Source organism: Artemia sp. Qi Xiang Cuo, unplaced genomic scaffold (genome assembly GCF_049724085.1).
Source record: "Artemia sp. Qi Xiang Cuo unplaced genomic scaffold, ASM4972408v1 HiC_scaffold_22, whole genome shotgun sequence".
Lineage (NCBI taxonomy): Eukaryota > Metazoa > Arthropoda > Branchiopoda > Anostraca > Artemiidae > Artemia > Artemia sp. Qi Xiang Cuo.
This window is the reverse complement of record NW_028297431.1, coordinates 3,534,793-3,553,853: the sequence shown is the minus strand read 5'-3', so window position 1 is coordinate 3,553,853 and position 19,061 is coordinate 3,534,793. Positions and strand designations below refer to the sequence as shown.

Sequence of the window (19,061 nt, the reverse complement as noted above, 5' to 3'; positions counted from 1 at the left end):
AATCTTGAAATGAACGTTTCAAATCACCAAATCTAGTTCATTTGAATTCTTTTTGGTCACATTTTAACGTTATATCTTTAAATAGAAGCAAAGTCCTCCTACGATATTTTTAGGCGTTTTTTAGAGATTTTTAGGATGTTTAGGACAAGAGTAAATTATTTTTGTTTGTGTTCCTTAGATACTTATTTCATCTTTAAGTGAAAAGATCATAAAAAAAGAAATCTTGCCCCTAGACCCACATTAGGTCTATTCGTTCCTGAAATCCACGTCAACTGAAGATATTTCTTTGGTTGTTTCAAAATTATGAAAACTTAAGCGAGAACCACATTTAAGACAACCACACCTTCAAAGAAGAGCTACATCTTTTTAATATTTTGGTGCGATACGCCTTTGACTTATTTTTTGCTGATTTTTTACCCACATTTTTTTTTTTTTTTAAATTTAGCACCTACTACTAGCAAAAACCGAATAATAGCTGTTTTTTTTTTATTAAACATTAAACTTACCATTTTCTTAATTTATTAAGACCTACATAGTTGCATAAGTCGCCTTTTAATCAATTCAAACAATTCCATTCATTTTCCCTTTCCTTGGTACTGTAAACATCCTAATACCTTTATTTGTCACTAAAAGTTCAAGAAGCCTACTCACTATTAACAAATGTGCATACTGACAAGATAGCCTAAAATAACCCCAAAAAAGGTAAACGCCAGTTTAATGCACAGAGAGCAATGAGTTCCAGCTCTTTGATTAAACTTCTTTTTTTCAAAATAGGTATTCTATATATTCGTTGTAATTAAAAAAAAGTGAACGAGATAAAATTAAACAGACACACAAAAACGAAAATTGGAAATAAAAGAAAAATTACCAGTTACACCATATGGTGGTAAAAGCAACCGTCCCAATTCGCCGTATTTGTTGAATATCTCTCTCAATTCACCTTCAGTAGTACCAAATGGTAAATTCTTAGCAAGCATTATACATTTAGATCTTTCTGTAGCTGGCCGATTAAAGGCGTCTAAGACCACTCCATATTCCTCCAAAAATTGTCGTATCTCATTAACAACTTGTGTTTCACCAAGAGCCAACCGCACAGCAAGACTGTGTTGCCCACTCGGGTCTAAGACCTAGAAAGTTAAACACATATTTAGCAACATTATGTTTCACCAAGAGCCAACCGCACAGCAATACTATGTTGCCCACTCGGGTCTAGGACCTAGAAAGTTAAACACTTATATTTAGCAACACAGATTTCCATTTCAAATCCTTATTTTTCTCGATTCAGTAAATTGTCATAAACAGCAGAGATTTGTCGTAGGGTTAATTATTTGCTTCCAAAATTTTCAGGGACTGTCTTCAACCCAACAAACATTATGTAGCTAACACCCGACAAACATAAAACAAGAGATAGGTTTGTTCTATGCAAATAATTGCTGGATAATTCTTCTGTTAGAGCAATCAGTTTGAAATGTTCCATTGTTAGTCAATATTGAAAGTGAATCAATTATATTATTCTATATGATGAATATGAAACAAAGTCGTGATAAGCGATAGTGCTAGATTAACGATTTGATTATATTCCTGCTTTGTATAAGCTTGTATTCTTAAACATTTGATTGCAAAAAATAGATTCGGGTAGCTTTGTTTATTAGAATTATCTATAAAGAGTTCAAATCATGGCTATTAAAAGATGAACCGAATTGCATTATTATTTTTATAAAAACAAGATAAAAACATAAAGAGCATGGATTTTATGTGTTCAGATACCCCTACCACTAATTCCAGAAAGGCACCAGGACACCAGAATTTTCAGAACAAAATACATTTGAATTATTTCAGAGTTATAAAAGCCTTCTTTGAGACGTATAATAGAAATTTCCTTGAATTTTCCACAAAAATTTAGACCAGCACAACGTTTAAGCTCCGTAAATAACAGAATAGTTGTCCGTCATAAATTAACTTAAGCATAAGTAATCGCGCATTCTTCATCATTCTCTTTTCGATATGTGACCACCCAATTAAAAAAAAAAAAACAAAAAAAAAAAACAGGGTTATAATAAACAAGAAAAAATTGTCAGATTCATTTATATTTTGTAAAAGGCAAACAGAAAGAATTATGCATAAACTCAAATATTTTAAAATAAATACTTAAATTTTTCTTCGTAGAAATTTCCGCTTACTCTTCAATACCGGCCATTTTCTTGATTTGAGCCATTTATCTACACTTCGGCCTTCAGATAATACGCTTTTACCATTCTTGATTTACTGCTTTACTTAAATTCACTGTCCAAATATGTTTTATTTTGCAGGAGCCTCAACTTGCAGCTTCTTTTTCACTTCTCTTTTCAAGTTGTTCATGGTTAACCTCATTCCCCAGAGAATTTTACCTCCTTTGGTGATTGTGTATGGGACACTTTACTCTTCTTAAGCATACCAAGAGGCGTACCACTACTTGGGGATGCGGAAACGTTTTTTGAAGTTCCTGGCTGGACAAGCATGACTTGAAGACCCATGCATGGAAATTGGCGTTCATCCCAAGAGAATCTTACCTCCTGTGGTGATTGTCTATGGGACACTTTAATAGTGTACCATAAACAGTAGACAAGTTCCATTTTAAGATCCAAGCATGAACATTGGCTTTCTTCCCAAGAGAACCCTTTTGCGATTTCGTATGAGACACTTTACTCTTCTTAAGCATACCAAGAGGTGTGCCACTATTTGGGGATGCGGATACGTTTTTTGAAGTTTCTGGCTGGATAAGCTTCACTTGAAGATCCACGCATGGAAATTGGCGTTTATCCCCAGTGTGTCTCACCTCCTTTGGTGACTATGTATGGGACGCTTTACTCTTCTTAAGCATACCAAGAGGCGTACCACTATTTCGGGATGCGGAAACGTTTTTTGAAGTTCCTGGCTGGATAAGCTTCAATTGAAGATCCACGCATGGAAACTGGCTTTAATCCCCAGAGAATCTTACCTCCTGTGGTGATTGTGTATGGGACACTTTACTCTTCTTAAGCATACCAAGAGGCGTACCACTACTTGGGGATGCGGAAACGTTTTTTGAAGTTCCTGGCTGGAAAAGCTTCACTTGAAGACCCATGCATGGAAATTGGCGTTCATCCCAAGAGAATCTTACCTCCTTTGGTGATGGTATAGGGGTCACTTTAATAGTGTCCCATACACAGTAGACAAGTTCCATTTTAAGATCCATGCATGAAAATTGGCTTTCTTCCCAAGAGAATCCTTTTGCGATTTCGTATGAGACACTTTACTCTTCTTAAGCATACCAAGAGGTGTGCCACTATTTGGGGATGCGGAAACGTTTTTTGAAGTTCCTGGCTGGATAAGCTTCAATTGAAGATCCACGCATGGAAACTGGCTTTAATCCCCAGAGAAACTTACCTCCTTTGGTGATTGTGTATGGGACACTTTACTCTTCTTAAGCATACCAAGAGGCGTACCACTACTTGGGGATGCGGATACGTTTTTTGAAGTTCCTGGCTGGACAAGCTTGACTTGAAGACCCACGCATGGAAATTGGCGTTCATCCCAAGAGAATCTTACCTCCTTTGGTGATTGTCTAGGGGACACTTTAATAGTGTCCCATACACAGTAGACAAGTTCCATTTTAAGATCCATGCATGAAAATTGGCTTTCTTCCCAAGAGAACCCTTTTGCGATTTCGTATGAGACACTTTACTCTTCTTAAGCATACCAAGAGGTGTTCCACTATTTGGGGATGCGGATACGTTTTTTGAAGTTCCTAGCTGGATAAGCTTCAATTGAAGATCCACGCATGGAAACTGGCTTTAATCCCCAGAGAAACTGACCTCCTTTGGTGAGTTTGTATGGGACACTTTACTCTTCTTAAGCATACCAAGAGGAGTACCACTACTTGGGGATGAGGTAACGTTTTTTGAAGTTCCTGGCTGGATAAGCTTGACTTGAAGACCCATGCATAGAAATTGGCGTTCATCCCCAGAGAATCTTACCTCCTTTGGTGACTGTGTATGAGAAACTTTACTCTTCTTAAGCATACAAAGGGGCGTACCACTATTTGGGGATGTGGAAATATTTTTTAAGTTCCTGGCTGGATAAGCTTCACTCGAAGATCCACGCATGGAAATTGGCGTTAATCCCCAGAGAGTCTCACCTCCTTAGGTGATTGAGTATGAGACACTTTACTAGTGTCCCATAAACTTTACTAGTGTCTCCTTTGGGATGAACGTCAATTTTCTAGTGTCCCATAAACTTTACTAGTGTCTCCTTTGGGATGAACGTCAATTTTCATGCAAGGATTTTAAAATGGAACTTATCTAGTGTTTATGGGACCCTAGTAAAGTGTCCCATACGCAATCACCAAAGGAGGTAATATTCTCTTGGGATAAACGCCAGTTTTCATGCATGAATCTTAAAATGGATCTTATCTAGTGTGTATGGGACACAAGTAAAGTGTACTATACACAATCACAAAAGGAGGTAAGATTCACTTGGAGTGAACGCCAATTTTCGTGCATGGATATTAAAGTGGAGCTTATCTAGTGCATATGGGACACTAGTAAAGTGTCCAATACACAATCACCAAAGGAGGTATGATTCTTTTGGGATGAACGTCAATTGTCATGTATGGATCTTAAAATGGAACGTATCTACTGTGTATGGGACACAAGTTCTACATCCTCAAATAGTGGTATGCCTCTTTATATGCTTAAGAGGAGTAAAGAGTCTCATACACAATCGCCAAAGGAGGTATGATTCTCTTGGGATGAACGCCAATTTTCATGCATGGATCTTAAAATGGAACTTATCTAGTGTGTATGGGATACTAGTAAAATGTCCCATACATAATCACCAAAGGAGGTAAGATTATCTTGGGACGTGCGCCAATTTTCATGCATGGATCATAAAATGGAATGGGACACTAGTAAAGTGTCCCATACACAATCACCAAAGGAGGTAAAATTCTCGTGGGATGAACTCCAATTTTTATGCATGGATCATAAAATGGAACTTGTCTAGTGTGCATGGGATACTAGTAAAGTCACCCCTACACAATCATCAAAGGAGGTCAGATTCTCTGGGGGATGAACGCCAATTTCCATGCATGGATCTTAAAGTGAATCTTATCCAGCCAGGAACTTCAAAAAACGTTTCCGCATCCCAAAATAGTGGTACGCCTCTTGGTATGCTTAAGAAGAGTAAAGTGTCTCATACGAAATCGCCAAAGGATTCTCTTGGGAAGAAAGCCAATTTTCATGCATGGATCTTAAAATGGAACTCATCTAGTGCATATGGGACACTAGTAAAGTGTCCAATACACAATCACCAAAGGAGGTAAAAAAAAAAAAAACACACCAAAGAACAAAAATCCTGGATACGTCCTTGGTATGAAAACCCTGATTTGGAGCTCACAAGGGTGCAAAAATCCTGTGAAACTTCCTTCGGCAGGATGCTAACGTTTTGGGAGAAAAAAAAAGTAGAAAACGGGGTCACAGATAGACCTATAGCAGAACGCTGTTTTTAACTACCATCACATTAAAACGCATACAAAAGAATATATGAAGTTATATAGAATATAGGAATATAGGAAGAATATAGGAAGAATATAGGAAGAATATAGGAAGTTATATAGAATATAGGAAAATAGGAAGAATATAGGAAGAATATAAGAAGTTATATAGAATATAGGAATATAGGAAGAATATAGGAAGAATATAGGAAATTATACAGAATATAGGAATATAGGAAGAATATAGGAAGTTATATAGAATATAGGAATATAGGAAGAATATAGGAAGAATATAGGAAGTTATATAGAATATAAGAAAATATGAAGAATATAGGAAGTTATATAGAATATATGAATATATGAAGAATATAGGAAGAATATAGGAAGTTATATAGAATATAGGAATATAGGAAGAATATAGGAAGAATATAAGAAGTTATATAGAATATAGGAATATAGGAAGAATATAGGAAGAATATAGGAAGTTATATAGAATATAGGAATATAGGAAGAATATAGGAAGAATATAGGAAATTATATAGAATATAGGAATATAGGAAGAATATAGGAAGTTATATAGAATATAGGAATATAGGAAGAATATAGGAAGTTATATAGAATATAGGAATATAGGAAGAATATAGGAAGAATATAGGAAGTTATATAGAATATAGGAAAATAGGAAGAATATAGGAAGTTATATAGAATATAGGAATATAGGAAGAATATAGGAAGAATATAGGAAGAATATAGGAAGTTATATAGAATATAGGAATATAGGAAGAATATAGGAAGTTATATAGAAAGTTTTTATAGAGAATATAGACGTGAATATAAAGAATATAGAGAATAAAGAAATAGAAAAAAATAATATTAAAGAGACAAGAAATAATACAGAGAAATAGAAAGCTTGATTACAGAGAATATAGATATGAAAATAAAAAATTATGGTTCAAGCATGCTTCTGAACTGTGGACACTCCAAAAAGCAGAGAAGGATTTGCTAGATATTTTCAAGAGAAATTGCATACGGATCGTTTTTGGTACGCAACTGACTGACCGTATCTCAAACAGTAAGCTGTACGAAAAATGTGGTTCAATCCCATTCTATAATGAGAAAAATGATGAGATGGCTAGGTCATGTTCTGCGGATAAAGGAGGACAGACTGCCAAAGATTGTCCTTATCGGCCAACCGTCTAGGGTCAAACGAAAATCAGATTGTGTCCAAAAGGGTTGTGAGGATGTCGTAAGGAAAGATTTAAGGGAAAGGGGAACTCCTCGGCGGCTTGTAAAGAGGGAGGTTTTGAATAGATTGGGATGAAGAAAGACCATGCGTAGCTGTATTGGCGTCGGGTGGCTTGGCAACATTAAGTTAAAGTAGTAATAATGTAAAGAATATAGAGAAAAAAAAATAGAAAGGAAATAATAATTATGAGAAAAGAAATACTATAGAGAAACAGAAAACTTGAATATAGAGAATATAGATAGAGAATATGAATATAAACAATACTGAAAGCTTGAAGAAAATAAAGAGGAGCAGTACTGGACAAAGATCTGTCATAAAAAAAATAATGAAAAAAAATAAGGTTGTTGCAAAATAAAAGCACAATACTAGATTAAAAAAAAACGACGTTAAAGTTCCAAACTTGAATCAAAAGGATGCTTGTATGATAAGTAAAACAAAGTATCTAACAGCTGACTCTTAACAGTATGAGAGAAATGAGAGAAATAAACAAAAATAAGAGATAAGGAAAAAAGATAAATGAAGATAAGAGATAGATAGATAAACAAATATAAGCGATAAATAAAATAAGAGAAACAAGAGAAATAAAAGTATGAGAGAAACAAGATAATTTTGGTCACAATGACATATATACGAGCTCAGTCTTTCCAGAAGCATTGCTAAAAAAAAAAAAAAAAAAAAAAAAAAAAAAAAAAAAAATGGGCAAATGATCAACACTGACCTGATGGACAGACGCTGAGATACAATTTTTTTTTTATGTGTTTCTTAGTTTTTTGTAACCCCCTGAACAAAATCATGACTTAAAATCATGACAAAGGTATTGGTTTAAAGTAGTGCGTTTTTATGAAATTGAATATTAAAATCGTTTGGTTTCAGTTTAGTGGTTGGCCTCTCCAGATGAAAACAGTATAAAATTCTGGAAACTACAAGAATCTAAAGAAGAAGCTCATTATATCATTTATAAAACAGTTCAATCTACTTCAGCCCCTCCCTACTTCAGCTCCTCAATCTACTTCAGCCCCTCAATCTACTTCAGCCCCTCAATCTACTTCAGCCCCTCCCAACCCACCCTCATCCCTCCCTTATGATTAAATATATAGGCAAAATTATATACTCTCCATGAATTTTCTGAAACATAAAATACAAATAAAGGTAGTACCATTGGATTCCTTACTTTATAGTATTTCTAAATAGTATGGTTGCTGTTCTTACGGTGTAGTACCCACCCCTGAGGGGCTCAGATATAGCCCCAATAATATATTTCGCCTTTAAATTTCGAGAAAAACCGTTCTGTCAGAATAAGTAAAAGATGCTGGAATCATATGAAAAGTTCCAACGGATCATGTTCGAGGCGCTAATGCAGAAGAAAAAATTATTAGCAAGAAGAGGAAAATTGCAAAGATGAAATCCGACTAGAGGGAGTTAGATTATATTTCCATATTTGCCATTCTTGGTTTTACCATTATTTCCATAAAAAAGTTTGTATTTCCATCTATGCACAAAAACAAAACACACAATAGAATAGAAAATGATGGAAATTTTTATTTGGGAGTTTTGTTCCTTTTCATACCGCATTATCATTTCAGCTGTGATAATTAAAAGTGCGAAATATGCCATTTTAGTCGAAAATGAGTTATGTATGTGTCTTGGGTACACTCAGAAAGAGGAATCGAATGGTGCAGTCAGAATTGTCCTATCTTGTACCGTTACGAAAAAAAGGACATACGCCAGTTTTGGCAGAGGAGGTTTATCGTATGGAGCTATAACATGGGGACCAGGCATTTGTCTCCTTTTTTATCAAGGAAAAAGGAGACGTACACCAGAAAATGAATCAATTTTGAATTCACTCAGAATACTTTTGACATAAGAAAAAAGGAAAAAAGAGACAAACACCATAAAAAGGAATAATTTTGAATTCGATCAGAGTATTTAAATTTAATTTATACCACTGAAAAGAAAAAAATTAAAAAAAAGTAAAAAAATTACAAAACACAACAAAATTTGTGCACCTGTTTTTGGTATTTTATAGTAAAAAAACTGGGGGGAGGGACAAACCGGGTACCTCTCCTGGATACAGCCCTAGCTTGAGTTCAAGAAAAACACTTATTGCTGAATAATTTACCATAAACACTGTACTGATAACTAAAGAATTAACTGTGAAAATCGGGAAATTGCATATACTGAGGCAAGGCCGTATCCAGGATATTTGTTCGGGAAGGGGGTACTTTTTTAGGTGGGGAGTAAAAAAAAAGGCATAGCTTTTCTATGAAAATATCATTTTTCATAGAAAAGCATTGTTAAGCATGGTTGAAATTGGAAAAAAGATGAAAGAAACATCAATAGTCTACACACACATGTAATTATGGTTTAAAATGGTGAAAAATTGGGGATTTCGTTATATTAAGCTCTCGTATATACACACAGAAGACGGGAGTACCCTAGCCCTACCACATCCTCAGCAACTAAATCACCAGCGATACAAGTTTTACATCAACATTAAGCTTTTTCATGGAAACACAGAGGTCTCGCTAGCTAAGCTAGGACAAAATTTTAAAAAAGCTATTAAATTTTTAGCAGACTTCATATTTAAAAAAAATATTAAAGCAGCACCTTACGTCTAAATAAAGTGCAGGTAATAATAGATATTGCTGTCAAAATGGATTAGATTTCCATGTATTGGGCTCTAGTGAGTATGCATAAGGTAATGTAGGTATTTAGCCCCAACCCAAAGATAACATATAGTTTTAGATTATAATATATAACATTTAGATTGTTAGAATAGTTTAAAAAAACGAATATATTCAAACTTAATAAATGAACTGACTAGCCGTACCCAACACTTTCAGTATTAAATTTTATCAAGTCCGTTCTTGGTGTTTTCAAAATGGTGGTTATGCACATGCACTTTCAGATTGGTTAGTGCGTCAATGCCCCTGAGATCAGGTTATGACCAAAATGGATTGGTTTCACTATCGTGAGTTGCTAAGAGAGGCATTTTCTGCGTATATATAATAATAAAAAAAAATAATAAAAAAAATCAGTTGCTAAAGAATGACTACTTCTGCTATCCACTATTACCACTTCAGAGTTTGTATCCAACTACTAAAAACTTTTTTGCATACTGACCCACACAGCTTTGCATGCTGTGGCGCGTTGCGCAGGTACCGATCTCTTCATTTGATACCTTCGGCCGGGAATGCAATCCATGGTTGGGGGCAAATATCCAACTACTGTTAGTGAAAAAGAAGAAACTACTGCTACCAGTGCTAAAATGCGAATTTCATTGGTTTTCAAGATGGAACTTTTAATATGAACTAAGAAAGACTGGCCGCGTCCCGCGGTTTCAGCATTAAATGAATAAAGTCCATGTTTGGGGTTTTCAAAAAGTGATACTATGCACATACACATTGAGACTGGTTTTTGCATCAATGTCTCCACTGATACCCCTGAGATTAAATTAGGACTAAAAAGGACAGGTTCCCCTGTCGAGTGTTGTTAAAGGAGGCATTCGTTGGGCATAAGAAAAAATATCAGTCACTCAAGAATTCCAGCAAAATTTCTTTACGGTATTCTATGAATGATCACGATCTCATTTGTAGCAGAACGGTCAGAACAGTGGACACCTAATATCACCTTAAGAACAGAGTTTGCCTTGTTTAAGATCCCTTCAGTCAAATGGGCAACAAGATTGGATCAGTGTCTATTTAGCATTTGTATCCATGGTAATAGGGCAAAATTAAATAAGCACTCATTTGTAACAGAACAGTCAGGAAAGTGGACACCTAATATCCTCTTAAGTACACAGTTTATATTGATTAATATTCCTTAAATAAAATTGGCTACAAAATCAGATCAGTGTTTATCAGCCGATAGTTCAGGCATAGATGTATTAAGAGGACAATCACCAAAAATAATAAATCATCAATATGCTTCAGCATTAATCTTCTTGGATCACAGCTAAATCTTTCCAAGACATTATGGATGATTGCTTCTTGTTTGAATTGAATAAATTTGTTTGAATAAATTTCTGTTTATTTCCAGTTTTTTCAACCGTCTACCTTTTATCAACTGCTTTTCCAACCATCTGCTTTTTCAGCCATATCTAATGTAAATTTAAAGGTCTTTGAGGGGGGGGCAGCACCCCCCCCCTTCCTCCCCCTCCCTACACCCATGGATACAGTACTCTAAAGTACCACTCTATCTCGTTTATAATAAAGTTTTTCAGTTTTTGTGGCCAGACTATTTAGAATGTATTGGACGGTCTTGCTATAACCTGTAGGGCTTAGATAAAAGATCTAAAAATTGTTTGAAAACCATTAAAAATTCCCCCGTTCTGTACCAGATATAGAGATGTTCAGTTTAATGAAACTTACATCATCAAAAAATGTGAATTTATTTTTTACGATTAAACGGAAATGAATTTCCGTTTTAAAGTTCAGAAAAGGGCAGTCTCTAAAGTGGTTCTAGTATACCCGCAAAAAAAACCGCTAAATATCAACTGAAAGAAAATATTATTTGAGCAATTTGACAGCTTTGGAAGTTCCCTGTAATGCAACTCGCTTTGATTGACAATCTTTCCAACAAAAAGGACACAAATTTCATCGTCTTTTTAATCAAATTTCATGGGCGAACCACAAATTCTTAATACCTCTCGATGATGGCTAGTCCCCTGGGAGAATTCGCTAATGGAGCCCTTTATCTTTGTGACGGTCAGTCGACACTGAGGTTCACTAATTAGGGTACCGTATCCCCTTATATAAAAATACAAGGCCATATAACCTAGGGTTTATGGGACCCTCCTAGTAATTTATATCTTCTTTTTCTTGCAGGAGGACCGGGTGTTCTTCGCCATACCTGGCATCGGAAATTTAAGTGGTACATAGGAATATATATTTAACCATAAGCTACCAAGAGTCACGGTGGCTACACTTCCGGAGTTTCACCACTAACCCCCACCCCAAGCCAAACGATTTGCTGCACCTCGTGTGTAACGATGGCTGCGCTTGCAGTTTCGGCAACAACCGCCACCATAAGCCAAAAGATTTGCTGCACCTCGTGTGTAGCGATTGCTGCACTTGCAAAGTCTCAGCACTAGCCGCTACCAAGAGCCTAAGGATTTTATGCACCTCATGTCTAGCGATGGCTGCTATCGGAGAGTCTCACCACTAACCCCCACCCAAGCCAAAGGATTTGCTACATCTCGTGTGTAGTGGTAGTTTCACTTGCAGTCTCATCACTAACACCCACCAGAAAAGCCGAAAGATTTGCTGCACCTCGTGTGTAGCGATTGCTGCACTTGCAAAGTCTCATCACTAGCCGCTACCAAGAGCCTAAGCATTTGCTGCACCTCATGTGTAGCGATGGCTGCGTTCGGAGAGTCTTACCACTAACCCCCACCAAAGCCAAAGGATTAGCCACATCTCGTGTGTAGTGGTAGTTACACTTGCAGTCTCATCACTAACCACCACCAGAACAGCCTATAGATTTTCTGAACCTCGTGTGAAGCGATTGGTGAACGAGCAAAGTCTCAAAACTATCTTCTAACACGAGCCTAAATATTTGCTGCACCTCATGTGAAGCGAATTCTGCGCGAGTTGTGTCTAACCACTACCCCCCACCAAAGCCCAAGGATTTGCCCCATCCCGAGTGTAGTGGTAGTTGCACTTGCAGACTCATCACCAACACCCCCCAGACAAGCCGATAGATTTTCTGCACCTCATGTGTAGTGATTGCTGCACTTGCAAAGTCTCACCACTAGCTGCTACCTAGAGACTAAACATTTTCTGCACCTCATGTGAAGCGATGACTGAGCTAGGAGAGTCTCACCACTAACCCCCACCCAAGCCAAAGGATTTGCTACCTCTCTTGTGTAGTGGTAGTTACTCGTTCAGTCTCAACACCACCCAACTCCCGCCCTTACGATCGTGGGTAGGATACATAGTATAAGCTCGTTATTAACTTGCACTGAATAAACACACTTTGAGCACACTCTAAAAAACATTTTATTTACCTCATGGCACGAGAAGTCTGAGATAGTATAGCCTCAGCACTAACCCCCACCCCACGACCAGGGATATGCTACATCTCTAGTGTAGTGGTGGTTGCACTTGCAGTCTCATCACTAACACCCACCAGAAAAGCCTATAGATGTTATGCACCTCATGGGTAGTGCTTGCTGCAGTAGCAAAGTCTCAACACTAGCTACTCCCAAGAGCCTAAGGATTTGCTGTCCCTCATGTCAAGCGAAGTCTGCGATAGGTGAGTCTCACCACTAACCCCCACCACAGCCAAAGGAGTTGCTACATCTCTAGGGAAGTGGTGGGTACAATTGCTGTATCAACACTAACAACCACCAGACCTTCCTATAGATTTGCTGCACCTCGTGTGTAGCGATTGCTGCATTTGCAAAGTCTCAACACTATCCGCTAACTAGAGCATAAAGATGTTCTGCACCTCCGGTGTAGCGAAGTTTGCGTTAGGAGAGTCTAACCACTCACCCCCACCACAGCCCAAGGATTTGCCACATAGCTAGTGGCGTGGTGGTAGCTCGTGCAGACTCATCACTAACACCCACCAGACAAGCCTAAAGATTTGCTGCACCTCGTGTGTAGCGATTGCTGCACTTGCAAAGTCTCAACACTAGCCGCTACCAAGAGCCTAAACATTTGCTGCACCTCATGTGTAGCGATGGCTGCGCTCGGAGAGTCTCACCACTAACCCCCACCAAAGCCAAAGGATTTGCCACATCTCGTGTGTAGTGGTGGTTGCACTTGCAGTCTCATCACTAACACCCACCAGCCCAGCCGATAGAGTGGCTGAGACTCGTGTGAAGCTCTTTATGCACTTGCTAAGTCTCTCCACACGCCGCTACCAAGAGCCTAAGGATTTGCTGCACCTCATGTGTAGCGATGGCTGCACTCGGAGAGTCTCACCACTAACCCCCACCCCAAGCCACAGGATTTGCTACACCTCGTGTGCAGACGAGGATATGAATGCTCGTCCCAAAGACATAGGATAGTAAATTATATAGTAAACAGTAAACAATAAATAATGGCAGAAATTCCTGAGTAGATGAATAATAGTAAAAAAAAAAAATTAGCGATTGCTGAAGCGAAGGAACTCGCAGACCAAAAATTTTTCTGCATCAAAAAATTTTGAATCGGGTCCAAATTTCGAAAACACTGAACAGAAAGACTGAGCTTCAAAATCAGAGCAAACCATACTCAATTAAACACCAGTGTAGTAGAACATTTGCTTCTATGGTGATCAACCAGTTAGTTTCTGATAACAGTCAGGTTTCACTTCGGCGAAACTTGACTGTTTCGACGAAAAAAAATGACTTCACATGGGTGAATATTCGCTTGACTCTTGCTCCGGTTCAGAGAATATAAAAACTAAATCATTTTTCCGGTCGGCAGATTTATTAAAAGCTCCCTTTTCTGTAACAATATAAATAAATAAAAACTTACTATTTGAAGGATAAACTATCGAATATACAATACCAATAGAATGTACTATTGGTATTCTTTTTAAGATGTGTATCATCAATATTTTATTCGGTGGCAAAAGTCCATAAACCTCATTTGCATACACTCAAGTATCTTGGACTAGTGGGCTTGCAGACTGTCAATACACGCGTGCATGTGTGCATGCGGGTATTATAAACGGTATCAGAAGTGCCAAACTCGAACTAATAGGGGCATAAAATTCTGGTTTTACTCGGCAAAGTGGTTTTCATCAGCTGTCAGTGACGCTATGATTAAAGGCATAAAATATCACTTTCCTAGTTGGCTTGCACACTGTCAATACACGCGTGCATGAGTGGCGGGTATTATAAACGGTATCAGAAGTGTCAAACCCGAACTAATAGGGGCATGAAATTCTGGTTTTACTCGGCAAAGTGGTTTTCATCAGCTGTCAGTGACGCTATGATTAAAGGCATAAAATATCACTTTCCTAGTTGGCTTGCACACTGTCAATACACGCGTGCATGTGTGGCGGGTATTATAAACGGTATCAGAAGTGTCAAACCCGAACTAATAGGACCGTAAAATTCTAGTTTTACTCGGTAAAGTGGTTTTCATCGGCGGTCAGTGACGCTATGACTAAAGGCACAAAATATCACTTTCCTAGTGGGCTTGCACACTGTCAATACACGCTTGCATGGGTGGCGGTTATTATAAAAAGTACCAGAAGAGTCAAATCCAAACCAATAGGACCGTAAAATTCTAGTTTTACTCGGCTAAGTGGTTTTCATCGGCTGTCAGTGACGCTATGACTAAAGGCACAAAATATCACTTTCCTAGTTGGCTTGCACACTGTCAATATACGCGTGCATGTGTGGCGGGTATTATAAACGGTACCAGAAGTGTCAAATCCGAACTCATAGGGGCATGAAATTCTGGTCTTACTCGGCAAAGGGGTTTTCATCAGCTGTCAGTGACGCTATGCCTAAGGGCATAAAATATCATTTTCCCTTCCAATTTTCATCGGCTGTCAGTGACGCTTTGACTAAAGGCATTTTCCCTTTCAATAACTTTACGTCAGTAGAAAAGACCTCTGATTGGTTAAAAGTGAACCTATCTTCCGAAGCTTCCAGTTCTTCGGAAGCTTCGTCATTGCTTCTTTGGTTCAATAATAAAGATCCTCTTTCACTCTCTCATTCAACCTTATACATACTATTGTCCAACAGTATGGCTATCGACATTCTCTTCTTTTACCTTCCCTGTTTTCAAAATATATAACTGAGCACTTCATTAGTGTCTGAGGTGACAGACTAGCTCAGCATGAATTTATTGGATGGTCAATCTACATACATCGTTCTTTCCTCGTGTTTCATTTTTTAGTATTTTCACGGACTCCTCCCTAACTTCTTCAAACAATTACATCTTTTAAATTCTGAACTACGAAATGAATCTTGTGTTTTGCTGTTGTTGGGTTTCTTTATAATTTTTTTTTTTTTTTTAATTTTATTTTTTTTTTTTTTTTTGTGGTATTAATTTATGTTATGTTTAGTCTCCCACTCTCACAGACCAAAGAGCCTTTGTGGGGGTCTAAAGTTCTGTATGTTTTTCTGCGTTTCTTTTGAATAAATTGATTGAATTGAATTGGTGTCACGTGATGACTTCCATCCAATCAAAGAGCATTTAGTGACCCTTTTGTTTTGAATTTACCACTTCTGGCACAAATTCTAGCGCCTCCAAAAAACCTCTAACCTCTAACACCTCAAACCTCTAACATATTCTAAATTCTAACATGCATGCGTATTTACTGCGCATAAACGCACTGGTCCTAAATAGCAATACTTGCGAGTTCCAATTTAAAAATGACCGCCATACTTGTGAGCAACCTACTTACTGTGACCAACATTACTATGAACAACCTACTTACTATGATCAACATACTTGTGAACATCAAGCTGAACTCTTCAACTAAATTTCCAACTTATAATATTTGTTTACTTTTTTTCTATCGATTTCAACTATAATCGGGCAAGAATTCGGTTTCCTCGAGCGACAGAATAAAACCAACTCAGACATTCTTTTACATGGCCCACTACAAGCCAAGCTTCTTGCGCTTAGTAACCGTTTTACGTCTGTAATAGCTTTTTTTTAGTATTAATAGAATGACTGAATGAGAATGAGATGAGAATGAGATGAGAATGAAATGAGATCCCCAAAATATACAACTCTGCATTTGTTTCTTGTTTCTGTTTCTTCACTTGTTTCTTCAATTCTTATCTGTTCATAGTTTATATATGGCATAATCTTACAGTTTCAAATTTCTTGGATTGTAGCATAAAATACTGAAGGATGTTAGATCGACATCGACCAGCTTTTGCTCAAAATCAGACCAAACAATAAATTAGCCGATCTGTGTTAGGGCGTCAGGGAGAAACTCTCGAGCGTCAACTCATGAAAGCTACTTGAGACAACGGTTCTAGCGCTCATTGGAAAGCTGCTAGATTGATACACATAGTCGGGATTAACTTAATGAGCTTGCAATGCAAATCAACGTTGATATTAATCAAGTTAACGCAGACTATACTGTAGATTGTTGATTAATCTTACATTTAAGTTAACATTTGTACAGATAGCAAAATCATTTTTTACGAATGCAATTCATGCCGCCATGGACTGAGTTTGCTTCAGCAACGTCTCTGGAGGATGGGATTGAGGATACATGCAGTATCCATAAAAGGACTCTTAAGCAGGGTTGCCACTCCTAGTGATTTATCACTATTTCTAGTGATTTTTTAATATTGCCTAAACAAAAAAATAACTAAATCAGCACGTAAATCACTAGATTATTGAAATCACAAAAATTTTGTGATTTTTTTTTTCACCAGGTGACAAGCCTGCTCTTAAGAGTACATTGTTTATTTTTATTTCATTTAATTAAGAACAATTTGCAGGTATATACCCGTATATTTAGTTTTAAAACTCGGTAGTTTGTTTAAGAACAGTATACAAATTTAGTAAAAAGTTTCCCTGAGACACAGGCAAACCTAGCCAAATATATAGGGAGCCTTTTCTTTGGAGAAGAGGGGGTCAGAAAAAGCGAAAAGGGAAATTTTCAACCACAGTTTTTTTCTATTATCGGGGAGTTTCTTTCTAACCAATTGAAAGGAAGGACTAGTCCTTATGCTGCAGCTTTACCCCAAGTTAGGATACTTCATCAATCAATCAATCAATTTATTTAAAGAAAACTTAAAAAAAAATACAAAGCTTTAGACCCCCACAAAGGCTCTTTAGCCTGTGAGAGTGAGAGACTAAACACAACATTAAATAATATCACTGAAATCAAACAGAAGGACAAGAAAAAAAAGGGGAACGAGAAAAAAAACAACAACAATAAAACAACGAAGTACATAATTATGTCAAAAAACAATCATTCGTTAAGATGCAGTAACAAAAACAATAAATAAAAGAAATGGATAAAAGTACATAATGGACTGAATACAAAAATTAAACAACAACAACATGCGATCGAATATCGTTGACCTACCTCCATTATCGCTCTTTTCTTCTTTGGCCTTGGCTGGCAATAGATGGAGCATCCTTCCTTGGAAGATTGTACCATCTAAAGCAGAATACGCTGCCACCGCTTGCTCTGGTAGTAGAAATGAAACAGTGGCAAAACCTTTAACTTTTCTCGTGTATTTATCGATCGGCAAATGGACTTCTGTTACTGTTCCTGTATAACGACAGAAAAATGAAAGTGTTGTTGGAAAATTCTTAATAATCCTTAAAAGTAACTTAATAATTAAAAATGATTCAAAACAAAATCTTGAGCATATCCGTAATTTTCAGAAAAGCTAAGTACTTCCGCCTCCAATTCGCAAGTAAACATCAATAACAACGAACACAATACATAGAGGAATACTTTGTATTCAGTAATTTTCCAAATCAGTATATTACAATTAGTATATAAAATATTTTGATCTCTCGTTGACCAAATAATTTGCAGTAAATGAGGATGTCAATTTGTATTGCAGTTTGTATTAAATAAAAAAATGAAAGTAAGGAGCAATACATGGGCGGATCCAGGATTTTTTTCGGGGGGGGGGGAGGTTTTACTAATTTTTTACTTTTTCGGGGGGGTGTTACTAATTTTTGACTCAGTTTTCGACTAATTTTACTGATTTTTACCTAGGTTTTACTAATTTTCGACTTATTTTCGACTCGGTCAAAAATTTCGGGGGGGGGGGGGTTCAAACCGGGTTACCCCCCCCCCCCCCTGGATACGGCCTTGGAGCAATATTAAAACTCAAGGCGATCAGAAATTATTCTGTATGTGAGGGGGGGGGCACTGCCCCTTCGTCATTTCTCGCTCTTTACGCTAAAGTCTTAAAGTTTTTTGAATATACTTCTGAAAGATCTAAAGCCGAACTGGCAAGCCATGACAAAGCCACGACATCAAAATACTTTCACAATTAAAAAAGGATAAAGGCTTCATTATCACTAGAGCTGATAAAGGTAATACAATTTCAATCATGGAAAATTGTGATTACAAACAGAAAATGAAAGCCATTATTTCTGACAGCACCACTTGTAAAAAAAAAACTGATTTTGACCCCACTGACACATACGTAAAGACAATAAGAATTAAATTAGAAGCATAGAAAAAGAATTTACACATAACCCACAATTTTACAATGAGTTACACCCAAGAGGTTTTCCTGCACCCACAATCTATGGTTTACTCCAAATTCATAAGAATGGTGTCCCACTTCACCCCATTATATCAACTTTTCAGTCACTTATCTCCAAAACTAGGAGAATGGTCGTCAGTGGCGTTCCTTCC

General features: G+C 37.1%; 1 protein-coding gene across 1 annotated transcript in view; it reads right to left on the bottom strand.

Moving 5' to 3' along the window:
• The window catches only part of LOC148939060 (putative RNA-binding protein 19), an 89,377-nt gene that overhangs the window by 18,675 nt on the left and 51,641 nt on the right, over positions 1-19,061 (bottom strand). Inside the window, exons 3-5 of the mRNA XM_089107355.1 lie at positions 17,763-17,951; positions 3,406-3,593; positions 869-1,127 (exon numbers count right to left, since the gene is read on the bottom strand). Coding sequence (XP_088963481.1) covers positions 869-1,127; positions 3,406-3,593; positions 17,763-17,951 — 636 coding nt within the window. The remainder of the gene's footprint in view (positions 1-868; positions 1,128-3,405; positions 3,594-17,762; positions 17,952-19,061) is intronic.